General features: G+C 39.9%; 1 protein-coding gene and 1 non-coding gene across 2 annotated transcripts; both read right to left on the bottom strand.

Annotated features, from left to right (window-relative positions):
* Nucleotides 1-2666: 2666 nt before the first annotated feature.
* Nucleotides 2667-14558, bottom strand: si:ch211-283g2.1 (sodium- and chloride-dependent GABA transporter ine). Its single transcript, XM_041801385.1, has 13 exons — nt 14392-14558; nt 13909-14043; nt 12727-12931; nt 10761-10893; nt 10538-10672; nt 10301-10404; nt 10084-10208; nt 7611-7723; nt 7380-7520; nt 7207-7306; nt 4311-4411; nt 3884-4051; nt 2667-3453 (listed from the first exon to the last, which is right to left on the bottom strand). The coding sequence occupies exons 1-13, from the start codon at nt 14519-14521 to the stop codon at nt 3301-3303; spliced, it is 1743 nt and encodes a 580-aa protein (XP_041657319.1). The 5' UTR covers nt 14522-14558; the 3' UTR covers nt 2667-3300.
* On the bottom strand, nt 5945-6016 carry trnap-cgg. The gene has a single exon. It is a non-coding gene; the product is annotated as a tRNA-Pro (tRNA).
* Nucleotides 14559-15388: the final 830 nt, after the last annotated feature.

Genomic DNA, 15388 nt, shown 5'->3' with positions numbered 1-15388 from the left:
TCTTGAGTCCTTCATGCACCCTTTTTTTATGCGAGTGGATATATCTGCAGACTTAGTGTGAGGGAATTACCCATAGTTCATAGCATTATGACATATGACAGGGATATGACAAGCCCGCTAGTGAATGCTATAAAAGTGAACTGAAAAGAGCAAAATAGTAAACAAAAAACATGGATGATGCAATTAGTGTTGACACTGCAAAAATATGTTTTCTTGTAAGTATATCATGTAAAACAGCCTTCATCCGCTGAGGAAATTGGCCTTGAGGAAAGCAATAGACGTAAAATCAACATTCTCAATGCTGTGATCATAAGTAACACGACGCACAACAAGAAAGGGCTGTCCCATTCCTATTTATACCCCTTTGAGCCCTTGCAACCTAATGCACTCAATCACTTTCCAGGTGCAGTCAATTTAGTCCTGAAGGCCTCAGTGTTTAAGGAGGAGATTGAGACTGAGCCATTTAATCTCAACTAGAGTTCACCAAAAGGCATGTGGGAGACTCCATGGTCAAGTGGGAGAAAGTTCATCAAAAGGTTGCACATCACCACAAACACACCACCTCCACAGTGGTGGCAGCATCATGCTGTGATAATGCTTCTCAGCAGCTGGCCCTGGAAGGCTTGTAAAGGTAGAGGGTAAAATGAAGGCAGCAAAATATTTTTTAAAAATCCTGCAGGACAGTCTTATTCAGCCTGCAAGAGATCTATGACTTGGGATATTTATTTTCCAGCAAGACAATGACTCAAAGTGTACAGAACACACAGAAATGGTTTAAAGACTACAAGGTGAATGTTCTGGAGTGACTGAGTCAAAGCAACTTGCGAAATTACTTTGTAGAAATCTGTTTTCACTCTGGTATGAAAGAGGGTTTTTTTGCATTAATTGTCAGAAAGCTAAATTATATTGACCATGATTGATTTATAAAATCAATGAAAGGGTAAAACATCTAGGGGGGTGAATACTTTTTAGAGGCACTGCAGCTTTTGCTCATTGTGATGGTGGACAAACACCATTGGCATGTGAAGCATTCTTCTTCCACAAAACATAATGTAAGCATATCTTCTTACCAAGGTTGTTGTAGTTAACTCAAAATAACTAAAAAACAAAACAAAAAAATATGTTTCGCTAAACTGAAACAAAAAAAGCTTTGGTCTTAGACAACAGCAGACTGAATGACATGTACACTCAAGCCTGAAGATTGTAAAATGGCCTGATTTGATTGGTCAAGACTTCACACAATGGTGATTTTAGGCCTTGAGTTGTATTGTTTGTTGTATTGTTCTTATACAGTCATGGATGAAAGTTCCAGAAATGGTTGCAATTATAATTGTTTTTGGTATACACATGTTTACTTCCTTTATGTGCATTGGAACAACATAAAAAACAGAAGAAAAAAGCCAAAATTGACATAATTGACAAAAATTATTGGCACCCTTTTAAAACTGGGTAAATAATTTTATTTCAAGCATGTGATGCTCATTTAAAATTACCTGTGGCAGTAACAGGTGCTAGCAATCTAGAAATCACACCTGAAGCCAGTTAGAATGTATAAAAGTTGACAATCTTTGTGTTGTGTGCCTGTGTGTGTCACAATTGTGGAGAAGAAGAAAAGAAGAGCCGAGAATTGTCTGAGGACTTAAGAAGCAAATTTGTAGAAATATGTGAACAATGTCAAGGTTACAAGACCATCTCCAGAGATCTTGAAATTCCTTTGTCCACTGTGCATAATATAATCAAGAAGTTTATAACCCATGGAACTGTGGCTAATCTCCCTGGACGTGGACAAAAGAGAAAAACTGACAAAAGAATGCAACGCAGGATAGTTGGAATGGTGGAAAAACATCCTCAGTCAACTTCCACACAAATTCAGGCTGTCCTGCAGACTCAGGGTGCAAAAGTGTCAGCTTGGACCATACATCATTATCTGAATGAGATGAAGCACTATGGCAGGAGACCGAGGAGAACCCCACTGCTTACAAAGAGACATAAAAAAGCCAGACTGGAGTTTGCAAAAATGTACCTGAGTAAGCCTCAATCCTTCTGGGAGAACATTTTGTGGACAGATGAGACTGAAGTAGAGCTTGTAGGAAAAGCACATCATTCCACTGTTTACAGAAACTGGAATGAGGCCTACAAAGAAAAGAACACAGTACCTACAGTCAAACATGGTGGAGGTTCAAAGATGTTTTGGGGTTGTTTTGCTGTCTCTCGCACTGGGTGCCTTGACTGTGTGCAGAAATCATGAAATCTGGAGACTATCAACAGATTTTGGGCCACAATGTAGGGCCTAGTGTCAGAAAGCTGGGTCTGCGTCTGTTCCAGCAGGACAATGACCCCAAACATACCTCAGAAAGCACCAAGAAAAGGTTGGAGACAAAGCGCTGGAGTTCTGAAGTGGCCAGCAATGAGTCTGGATCTAAACCCCATTGAACACCAGTTCAAAAAGGAGAGTGGTCCAGAACTCCAGTTGAGAGGTGTAAGAAGTTTGTTGATGGTTATAGGAAGCGATTGGTTTCAGTTATTTTTTCCCCAAGGGTGTGCAACCAAATATTAAGTTGAGGGTGCCAACAAATCTGTCTGGCCCATTTTTTGAGTTTTGTGTAAAATTATGTCAAAACTGGCTTTTTTCTTCTGATTTTTTTGTTGTTGTTCCAATGCACATAAAGGAAATCAACATGTGTATACCAAAAACATTTGTAATTGCAACAATTTCTGGGAGAAATGGTGTATTTTCTGGAAAAATTCCAGGGGTGTCAATACTTTCGTCCATGACTGTATCCTGAAATAAGATGTCTGTCTGGACTTTCTTCTTACCAAAGATTAGAGGAGTGCACTTGGTAGATATGTGATTTGGTGGTGTGTAATTGTATGAACACTTTTCACCAGAGGATGGCACCATTTACAAAGTAAAAGCCACTGACAAGAGAGGAAACCTGTGCGTAAGAAATCCTAAGACCAAAGGTGTGTCACTAGTGTTGGTCAGTTATCATAGATGTATGCAACAATAACAGATTTTAAACAGTGTCTTTCTAAAACATTTCATGGCTTAAAAAAAGATCAGTACTGTAAGCAGAAGTTCCACAAAATCTCAGAATTTCAATTTAAAGGCTCACAAAAATAGGCCAATTTAAAATATCTACATGGCAGATATGCAGCAGTGCAATTTCACAATCATGTGAATAATTTATGTCGTACACTTCTGTTTGACTTTCTTTTGCAGATCTGAAGCTGGCAGTGAGCAATAATTTGTGATTATGGTTTACTGAATCTGCCACTCTAAATGAGCTTTATGAGGTATCAGAAATTTGTCTCAACAGGAGGTTTGACATGAATACTGAAGTTGGAGCTGATGACCGATATGGCTGGATTCTCATACATTCCTCCCCTCTCATAATACGGCATCTTTTGCTTTTCATTCAGTGCGTACGGTGTGATGGACAGCTTTAGTTTCTGAGGAGAATAACACAAATAATTGATTACTTACAGTCAGTTTTTTACATGCATGCACTAAAGAGAAAAAGGTCTGACATTGTACCAGAATTTCAACTTTGATTAGACACTAGTAAAAGTCAAGAGCTCAATACTAGTGTGGACATCATGGCATCAAAAATAGAAGTCCAGTGCACTCTTTACTGAGTCATTACTTCTTTTCACTTATCAAACATTGCCAACAAAGGTATGGATTAGTCAAATCATCTATTTTATAAAATGGATGTAGCTGTAAAGTTTCAGTACTTTTCTGTACTTATTGATCATGGAAATAACAGATTGTAGTGCTTTAAATCCCATGGTGTCAAAAAGTGTCTGGATATTGAAAATTTGACCACCTGACATCTGAACCATTTACTCTGTCTTTGTTGATTTAAATGCAAACAGTCACCTGCATCAATGATCCAGGTAGCACCCACAATGTGTGGACAGCACCCAAGGGGATCCAGATGATGGAAGCCAAGGCAATGACCCAGCCAACCCCCTGAGCCCAGGGAGGGAAGATGTAGTCCTCGTAGCGGGCCGGTTTGAACTGGATGACAGCAAAAACCAGGATGACCTGCAAGAGAAGAAAAACATGACAAATTTCAACACATTTAGCTGTATCTCTTGAAGAAATCATCTCTATGAACAGTCTAGTTTGATCCAATTTCCTTTCTTAAGCATTTTTAAAATTGGAAAAGTTGTTAATGGAGATTTCCTAACACAAAAAAGCCATAAGAGCAGATTCTAGAAAAATGTTAAGACAAATTTGGAAGCAAAAGGGTCAAAAAGACAACTCATACTGAGGCAATATTTTAAAAAGGGTATTGACTCACAGTAATAAGGATGGGAGCAACAACCAGCCAGCACACCATGAAGTAGATATTTGCTCCTTGTCCAGTCATCTCTTTCAGGTTGTTGGAAAGTCGTCTCACTCCTGTATATGGAAAGCTATGTCAGTGAACAGTCATGAACATTTTAATTTGCATGTAAGAAGCAGTTGGTTATTAGAATTAAAGTCAGAAAAAACAAAGATAAACTAATGGATGTATCTAGGAGCAATAAATATGCAGTACATTTATATAGTAGTGGAAACAGTAGTGGAAAGGCAAGGAAGGTTTGTGCATCACTCATTTAGAAATAATCAAACCCATTTAAAAACAAAGAGAATATAATCTGAAAACAATTTATCCAGTTTATTTCAGTCCCCGTTATAGAGAAATATATTATATGGAGCTCCTGCCATGCAGTTTGTACTCACATTAGTGACAGAGTAAGTGCTCTGCAGGATATTGGGCAGGCATGTATGTGCAGAGTTCATCACCATGGGCCTTGAGAAGTGCACCCCTGACAGACTCATGGCAGCAGCTTAAGCTCATCCGAGATCATCCTCAGGGCGAATCATACATACCCCTAGACCAAGTGGCTAGGGAATCTTACAATGTGGACACCAAAAATACAACCAATCTCTCTTTCAGTGGGTTATTGGTTGGTTCAAGGAATCGTTCTTACACTCTGTCAGTGGAGTGGTTTCATGGGTCTATTGTTAAGACAGTCTAAAATGATTCAAGCTGGTCTATAATATGTGGCTTTAATGACATGTACTAGTTCAACTTTTAACTGTAGAGAACTTTGGAGCCGTCCTTCACGCTAAACGCCAGCATATCGAGATTGAGGAGGCGCAGGAAGAGGTTGAGCAGGCAAGTACCTGTATGAGCAGAGTTTGTCAGCATGGGGCCCTGAAAATCATATCCCTGAGATACTCAGGCATCAGTAGTTTGGCCTCGTCCGGGATTTGAACCCCAGATCCCTCGCACCCAAAGCAAGAACCAAGGAGCCACAAAATCTTAAAATCTGGACACGAAAAATGCAACAAATCTCTCTTTCAGTTGGTTCAAAGAATCGTTGTTACGGGCTGATGATGGAGTGGATTCTTGGGTCTATACCCTGATTGCCAGCATATCAAGATTGAGTGGGCTCAGGAGGCAAGTACCAGTATGTGCAGAGTTCATTATGGTGGGCCGTGAAAATTGCATGCTTTAGATACTCAGATATCAGTAGCTTGGGATCATCTAGGATTTGAACCCAGGCCCTCTTGCATCCTAAGCGAGAATGATACCCCTAGACCAACGAGCCATGATGACTCAGCAGCGGGATGCCAAAATTACAACAAATCTCTCACTCAGTTGTTCATTCAAGGAATCTTCGATGAGTGGTTTGTGGGTCCACTGTAAAGACAGTCTAAAATGGTTTTAGCTGGTCAACAATATGTAGCTTTAATGACTTGCACAAGTTGAACTTCTAACTGTAGAAAACTTTCATGTGGAGCCAACCCTCATGAGGTGTCTTTACCCTGAAGGCAAGCACACCAACAATGAGTAGGTTGAGCATGCAAGTCCCTGGATGTGCAGAGTTTGTCAGCATGGGCACTGAATATCACAGCCCTGAGATCCTCAGGTATCAGTAGTTTGGGCTCGTCCGGGATTTGAACCCGGGACCTCTCGCACCCGAAGCGAGAATCATACCCCTAGACCAACGAGCCACATAATCACATAATCTGGACACCAAATTTTCAGCAAATCTCTCTCTCAGTTAGGGAATGGGTTCATTCAAGGAATCATTCTTACACACAGTCGATGGAGTGGTTTTGTAGGTCAATTGTAAAGACAGTCTGAAATGGTTCTAGCTCGTCAACAATGTGTGGCTTAAATGACATGCACAAGTTCAACTTTTAACTGTAGATAACTTTTGCGCACAAGTTCAATTTTGAACTGTAGAAAACTTTTGTGTGGAGCCAACCTTCATGATGTGTCTTTTACCTGAATGCCAGCATATCAAGATTGAGTGGGCTCAAGAGGATGTAAAACATGCATGTACAGAGTTTGTCAGCACAGGCCCTGAAAATTGCAGGATTAAGGTAATCAGGTATCAGTAGTCTGGGCTCATCCGGGATTTGAGCCCAGGACATCTCACACCAAAGCAAGAATCATACCCCTAGACCAACGAACCACAAAAACATAATATTGGGACCCCAAATTTTCAGCAAATCTCTCTTACAGTTGGGTAATTGGTTTATTCAAGGAATCTTGGATGAGTGGCTTTGTGGGTCCATCCTAAAGACAGTCTAAAACGGCTCAAGTTAGTCAACAATGTGTGGCTTAACTAACATGTTTAATTTCAAATTTTAACTGTAGAAAACTTTTGCGCACAAGTTCAATTTTAAACTGTAGAAAATTTTTGTGTTGTGCCAACCCTCATGAAGTGGCTTTTACCTGAATGCCAGCATATCAAGATTGAGTGGGCTCAGGAGGATGTTAAACATGCATGTACAGAGTTTGTCAGCATGGGCCCTAAAAATTGCAGGATTTAGGTAGTCAGGTATCAGTAGCTTGGGCTCGTCCGGGATTTGAACCCGGGACCACTCGCACCCAAAGCAAGAATCATACTCCTAGACCAACAAGCCACATAATTTCATAACCTGGACACCAAAATTTCAACAAATCTCTCTTTCAGTTGGGCAATGGGTTCATTTACAGAATGGTTCTTACAACACTGTCGATGGAGTGGTTTTGTGGGTCCATTGTAAAGACAGTCTAAAATGTTTCAAATTGGTCAACAATGCAGGGCTTGAATGACATGTTTTAGGTCAGCTTTGAACTGTAGAGAACTTGTGTGTGGAGCCAACCTTCATGAAGTGCAATAAAGACAAAATAATTTGAACATATTTCTCACCATAAAGCCAGCAGATTGCCAGAATCTCAAAGAATGCCAAAAACAAGATAGACACTATAGCTGTGTAGTGGTCCATCAGTTGGAAGACGTAGATCCCCACCTGGACAGAGACACACCATTAGGAGCAGGATCAAAAGTTAACACAACTTTCAATTAGAATTTAATGTCTATACCTGCATGACACAGGGAATTCCTAGAAGACAAGCAGCAGCACAGACAGCCAGAACAAAGAACTCCTTTCTCTTGAAAGTTTGAATCAGACTTTGATAGTATTCATCCAAGAGACTGGTCACCATCACCTCAACCATCGCAAACTAAAAAAGAAAAAACAAACAAACAATGAAGTCATGCATCCCTCTTCAGGATCAGTTCATATAAACCTGTGATGTCTTCTCCATCTGTACCTCACTGTCCAGTCCCAGGCAGAGCAGCATAAAGAAGAACATCACAGCCCACAGCTGAGCTACCGGCATACTGGCAAAGGCTTGTGGGTAAACAACATAAACCAGTCCTGGACCTGGACACACACAAAGACAAGGCAGTTCAGCTCATGAAAAATATTACCCCATTTTCAATGGCAGAAATACATCTCAAAAAAGTAGGGACAGGGCAACAGAAGGCTGGAAAAAAGTGGCACTAATGAAAAACAGATGGAGGAGCGTTTGAAAAATTATTGGGTTAATTGGCATCAGGTCACTAACATGGTATAAAAGAAGTATTTTAGAAAGGCTGAGTCATTCAGTTCAACTCAATTTAAAAACTTTTTTTGTCCCTAAGGGGGCAACTGAAGGCACTTCAAGCAGCAGCATTACTAAAAGCAAAGAGCAGAAAGAGCATCATAAAACAAAATATCTGGCAAAAGGAGACCCAGGACTGTTAAGCAGCTAGGATCCTACATCAGACAAGAATGGAGAAGAAGAGAAGAACTCTCCTCTTCCAGAACTCCAGCAACTGGTCCAGACGTTTACAGACTGTTGTTAGAAGAAGAGGAGAAGCTACACAATGGTAAATATGGCCCTGCCCCTACTTTTTCTTTTAGATGGGTTGCTGCTATGAAATTTAAAATTAGCATATATTTCATAAAATAGTAAAATGACTCTGTTTCAACATCTGATATGTTGTTTATGTTCTACTGTGAATACAGTATGGGCTATGGGTCATTTACATTTTCAATGCATCTGGTGCAACTTTTAAATGAGAGTCCCCAAAGGCAGAATTTACACACCATGCTAAGTTTTATATACTTTTTGCAGTGTCTTATTTCACTGGGGAGACCAATTGAGGTTCAGATAGGGACCTTGCAAAGGTTGCAGTCATACAAAATCACAAAGACATTTAAAAAAAAACGTAACACAACAATCCTTAAGACACAAAGTTTTGTAAATTGAGGGTATGCTAGATAGCATTTTGTCATAAGTCCCATGTATGGAGGCTTCAGTCCTAAATGCAGCAGACAGTCTGGCTGCAGTCCATTCATCTCTGACGGCCACTCTCATCTGAGACACCGTATACCTCAGAGTGGAAATAAACTTTAGAAATAAAATTGGATTAAACTTCCGTTTAGAGTTAGGGTAAGGATTGAGGTAAGGGTTAGGATATCAAAAATTAAAACCTGCAAAACTAATTACAAAATATTTTATAAAGATGAGTGAAAAGACTGCTTACAGGAAAAAAAGCTTGTCCTCCATGAAAACATCCCAAAGTAACAAGTGTAGCTTACGTAGCTCTGTTAGCTGCGTGAGCCATGTAGCTAGCAGAGCTAAAGCTATGCAAAATGTCATCTGCAGAGCTAAGTTACCTTTAGCCATGTTTGCTAAAGCTAACATAGCTCTAGATAATGTAGCTATGTGACTAACATAGCCAACACAGCTAAAGCTAAGCTCACAAAGCAGGTATGTAAGGTGCATAATTAGATATGTTATCTATGTAGCTAAATTAGCTTAAGCTATATTTGCAAACACTCATGTTGCTAAAGTTAACTTAGCTACATTGGCGTATGTGGTAACATTAATAACCTAGTTAGCTTAGCTATGTTAACTTAGCAAAAGCTAATGAAGTTTGAGTAAGCCACCATTCATGTAACTTTTTCTGAAACAGATCTATACCAGATTAGACCACTGACCTTTTCTCTGTCTTATTCATGTTTCTTAGTCTGTAATGTTTGCAATTTGGATATTTCATGAACGTAACAGCCAGACTTTGTTTATGAATAACATTGAATAAAACCTAAAACTGGAAATACGTTGTACCGGCAAATTACGGCACTTCCTTTCAGAAATATATGGTGTCTCAGATGAATGGTCTGGGAGAGCTGCTGTCAAAGGGGTACGGCCTGCAGCCAGACCCCTCTCATGGATCTGAATTCAGCCTCAGCCCTTTGCTGCATGTCATCCACCACTCTTTCTTTCAGCACTTCCTGTTTTATTCAACTGTCCTGTCCAATAAAAATGACCCCCAAAAGACTTATGTTAAATGATTTAGGTGTCTTCTATCTGCTCTAGTTTTATTGAACCATTTCAATTAAAGAATGCAATGAAACAAGAAAGCATTTTGAGTTCTTTTCCTAAATGGTAATGTTATCTCCATGTAAGTGAGTCTGTTTTTTTGTTCTCTACAGCAATTAAACATGACCATAAAGGAGGTCAGTGTCATTTAAGTCCAGCTTTTAACGCCCGTGTAGTTTCATCATGGCCTTATAGCTTTGACCTGTTGTCTTTGCCCACAGGTCTGGTTTTACTTTTACAGAAAAATTTAATTCTAGGTCCTACAATGACCTGTTTTTTTCACATCTTTTATGATCAGTTAGAACAATTTTTTGTTTGAGTTAAATATCCTGGAGTATTACTTGTTAATAAAATGAAGTTTTTGATTTCTTACCATCCACAGCTAGGTCTTTGATAGCAATGCCCTGCAGGTGAGACATGTATCCTAATGCAGAGAAAATGACAAATCCTGCCAAGATGCTGGTCAGAGAGTTGATGATGGCGATAGCCAGGGTGTCCCTGCAGGGAGAGAGATGTCTTGTTTATCACTCTACTTCCACCAAAGTGTCGTTATTAACACAGCTGAGGGGGATAAATAAAGAGGATTTTACTTCAGAACATTGTTGTTGAAGGAGTTATAGCTAGACATGGCCAGGAGGGAGCCAAAACCAATCCCAATGGAGTTAAAGATCTGAGCTGCAGCATTCACCCACACCTACGACACAGAAGGATGCTCATTCAAAACCACTGATGACAGACAGCATCAACTAATTTAGAAATACAAAGTTTCGAATGAATGACAGTTGCTTTTCCACATAACCTCATCTCCTACTTTTCTGTTTTCTTACCTCCACTGAGAGCAATTTTTCCCACTCAGGCACAATGAAGAACACTATTCCCTTTACAGCTCCAGGAAGCTGCACATTATTGACCAGAAGTGCAATCAGGATAACGTATGGGAACAGAGCAGTGAAGTACACAACCTGAAAGCACAAACAAACCAGGGTTACTGTACTCTGATTATCTGTCTTTCATCTTGGCCCTGAAGAAGTTCCTTCTATTTCCACTCACCTTGCCTGTTGATTTCACCCCCTTAAAGATGCAAAGATAGATGAGGATCCAAGCGAGAATAAGTATAAGGAAAAGCTCCCAGCGCATTTCTCCCGTGTCCTCTACTCCACCTGTCTGCTCCAGCATCTTATATCTTCATGAAAGAGACAAATGAGAAGATCATTAGTGCATGGTAATAATCAGATGGCTCCATATTCTTGGCTGCTGTAGTAACAATCAGAAAGCAGGAACATCCGGTATCCCACAGGATTCTGTTCTTGCTCTCTTCATGTCTAATACTTCATACTTGTTGCTGTCTTATATGAGGGGCCATATAAGCCATTATTTATTCAGACCCTCTTGTAATCGTCTCACCCCTACATAGTGCATATTCTTCTCTCAAATGCGTAAATGCTTCTCAGTGAAAGAATGCTTTCGGTTGAAGGAAAACCATAGTGCTGCAGAGTGCAGCACAGCTAGACACAGTCTTGCCAAAGATACCCAAAAATGCATGGAAGAGAAGATGTCACAAAGGAGTCCAGCCAGTGCCTCTGGCCATCAGGCAACATCAAGACCTCACAAAAGTATAGTAAGACCAGGAGGACCAGGGACTCAACAACTCTGACTTTCATCCCCATGCTCAAATACCAGGAATTTCACACTGTCTTACAGCAAACCCATCGCTCCATGCCATCTCAATCCTGTGTTTAAGTGGTTACTGACCATTGTTTCTAACCAGATTCAACTTTGATCTGCCAAAAAATGCTTTATTTACAATTTGTGCTTAGAAATGTCCTTCAAACTAACGTCACAATAAATAAACCTCACAATAGCAATAGCTCTGATTGATCTTCCATCATCTCTCAGCTTCACAGTCACTTGCTTTTCCCCCATTGACAGCTCTCTAGTTTTCATAGTGGTTACACCTCTAACTATCAATACAGTCTGCACAGGCAAAACCCAAATCTGAAACTGTGTGTAGACATTCAGCACTATTTATTGTGTAAATAATCAGTGTAATAGGACACACCTGAGCAACAAAACACACCTGTCACACATGTTCAAACACTTTTGCTCAAATGAAAAATGGGTGGGTTCAAACAAAGAGGGCTATCTTCAAAGTGGTGTATCGGATCCAGATGTAAACACCTGGAAATAAAAGCTGAAATGTTGATCTATTGTCGCATATTCATCTTTTTGTGTCAACCCCAAATGTTTTCAGTCTACAAAAATAAAATAAAATAAAGGAATTGGGCCCACAGTACCAATACTTTTGGAAGGGACTCTATATGAAGCCATAGTTAGCCTGAGGGGAAATACTGCACAAGAGGCAGGGAGGAGGGCTGAGATTGCAGGTTGGTACTAAAGACATATGACAAAATGTGAACACAGTTTAGTTGAGTCAAATTAGTATCCCAATGTGCTTTCACATTAGCATCACTGTTATTTTTCCTGGCAAAATCAGTTCAGATGACTTTAACTGATTTGACCTTTACTTTCATTTCCACGACTTCCTGCAGTAAAAAGTTAACGAGTAAGCTCTTTTAGAAATGTAAGCTCAAACCACTGACAGTGCAGAAAAATATTCACACTGATTAAAACAGAGAAAATCTCTCCTTTAGGAACCAAAGATTGCCACAAAGCTGCGTTTCCTGTCAGAAGAAGCTACAAACACATGTGGGTTTATAAAACAATGTCTCGTAACAGGGTGAAAGGCCAACACTGACTCACCATTTTACCTCACACTCCTTTGAGCCAGAGCCAGACTTGTATCATAAACCTTCACTTTGACTGATACCTCTGGCCTGACTGCGATAAGACATTATGTCAATGACATTTTATGTTGTGTATCAAGATTATTACTGTGTGATCCTCTCCCTTCCGATTAAAAATTCTGGTAGTAAACAATCAAGCGCCACGTGACCAACAACTACAGTCTAGTCATTGTTACGCTGGTTTATTTTTCAAAAAGCCAATATTTTGTTACCTGAAGAACTCCTGGCTGGCAGTGGATGAGTAGCTGCTGTTGGTGGCGTGGTCCGTACAGTTTAGAGTGTTCCAGGTGTTGTTGCAGCTCTGCCAGGGCAGCGGAGCCTGGAAGGAGCTGAACAGGTAATAGAGGGCCCAGGTGATGACGACGTTGTAGTAGGTGCACATTATGAAGGAGATGGCCACTGATGCTAAACCCACACCTGAGAACAAAGTAAGAAATCATGATTGACCTTCAATGAATGTCCATAATACAAGACTTTAGCTTTGATATGATTCTAGCAAAAATCAAATGACATTAAAGTCTGATTTGAAAACCACTACCTCATTATGTGAAATTCATCAGTGAAATTAAAATGTCGGCTTGCTGGTAATACATCAGGAACATGGAGGCCACTTTTGACAGCTTGTCTACCTAATTGTGTAAAAATCATCTGTGCAATGAAAACAGTGATTTAATGGTAATAAACCAGTAATCTTGAGGCTATTTTGACAGCTTTTCTAACTCATTATGTGAAATTCATCAGTAACATTAAAACGGTGACTTATTGGTAACACACCAGTCACCTGGCGGCCTTTTTGATGGCTTTTCTACCTAATTACATGAAATGTCTCAATAAAAGTAAAACGCTGAATTAATGATAATACACCAGTAACCTTGAGGCCATTTTAAAGGATTTTCTACCTAGTTATGTGAAATTCATCAATGAAATTTAAACAGTGACTTACTGGTTAAATCATATGAAGTTCAGTTTTACGTAGAGTAGTTCTTAATTCCACAACAGGAAGTAAGAAATGGGGATGGTCAGAGTTTAGAACCAAATCTCTACTTCTCTTGGTAAAGTCTAGCGGGGTAACAATGTAATGGGGGTCAGGGAATGGGGTTGGAGAGTTACACCTTATGGGTTAAGCTTAGGTGATAGAACCTGCAATCGATAACAGAGAATCGTTGTGGTCCATCACAAGTTATCAGCACAAAACTTGAATAAGATGCAGTGAAAGAATGGCAGCTTTAAGTAGTGGTCTTTCTTATAATGTTCAGCATTTCTAAGGCAATGATAAAGATGTTGTGCCTGTCACAGTGGCTCCATCCTGACTGCCGACGTAACCCAAAATGCATCATTACGATTATAAAAATTAAGAATACTGTAATTCTTGATGTATTGGTGAAGGCATCTACCTTTTAAGAGTGGGCAGACTATAGCTAGGGCGTGGACAGGCCCTCTCCTGGTGTACTGACCCACAGTCAGCTCCATGTAGAGCAGAGGGATCCCCAACACCATCAGCATGAACAGGTATGGCACCAGGAAGGCCCCTGGCAGAAAGGCACAGCCAATGTTCATACATGATTGTCTGGAAAAAGAGGTCTGTTGGTTTCATGGTAAAGTCTATCACTAAATGAAATTTAATATCTTTCTTATTGTTTTACACATGAAAACAGTATAAGCACATTCTTGTTTCTAACACCCCTTAAGGTCATTTAAACTCTTTGTACATTTTTCCTCATTATCAGCCTCAGTAGAGAGAAGTCTTTGAAAAAGTGCTCACCTACAGCACAGTCTGTCAACCTTTGGACCCTGCTGTGAGCCCACACATACATACACAGGGTGGTCTAGTTTCATAATACAGTTACAGGATTAAATGTCAGTTTCTTTCTTCTCACCCCCTCCGCTCCTGTAGCAGAGATAAGGAAACCTCCAAACGTTGCCCAGACCCACTGCACAGCCGATGCCAGCAAGCGTGAACTCTATCTGCCTGCTCCATGTTGGTCTTTTGAGCTGCTGAGGCTCCATGTCTGCTCCTCGTGGCACCTCTGTCGTTTGTCCGGGCCCTGACTCCATGGAAAGGTTGACTGGGATATAAGTGGCAGTGCGTGTTATAACCTTCCTTTTTATTATCTTTAATGATTAGCTTAGCAGAAACATTCCAACCTGCAGCAGCTTCAGGGCTCACGAGAGGTAGATTGTCTCAGTTATAAAAGTCATCTGATTCTTTGAAATACAAATATCTTAAAGGTAGTTTATAATTTTAATCTGTTTATCCAGACAATGCAGCAATCCCTCACACTACAAGCATTGCTTCTTACTATGTTAAAGGCCAAATAAACCTATTTTTGCACAGTGAAATCAAATCTAACTCTGCAGTATTGTATTGTATTATAATTTTTAACATCAAAGTGAACATTTCAATTTTGTCTTGGACAAAACATTCAGCTTTTAATTCTATGTTCAAAATGATTAACAAGTGCATCCAGGGTCTTCACTTATTACCTATGAGGTTAAGAAGGTCGGTCACATGACAGCAGGGACTTTAAAGCCCGTGGAAAAAATAAAGGAGACACATTAAAATGTATCGCTGTAGTTTGCCACATATTTTACAAGCAACACGTGCCGTAACACAATGTGGGGTCATCGTGGTCACATACACAACATTTCTGACCTTTATCAGATGGGACCAGAGGCAGATACGACTAAAGGTTCCTGGAATATGTAACCATGAAATATGCAGAATCTCTCTGTAGCTTTCTGAGTAGTGTTTTTATTATTTTCCACTTGTAATTGAACTTTACAATGAGGCCCATTTCCTGGAACAATATTAATTGATTTCTGCACGGTCATAATCAGTCATTGGAGATAAACATTAATGTCATGGTGACATTG

This window comes from Cheilinus undulatus, linkage group 12 (genome assembly GCF_018320785.1).
Source record: "Cheilinus undulatus linkage group 12, ASM1832078v1, whole genome shotgun sequence".
Taxonomy (NCBI): Eukaryota; Metazoa; Chordata; class Actinopteri; order Labriformes; family Labridae; genus Cheilinus; species Cheilinus undulatus.
Note: the sequence above shows the minus strand (reverse complement) of the source record. Positions and strands in the feature narration are given on the sequence as shown.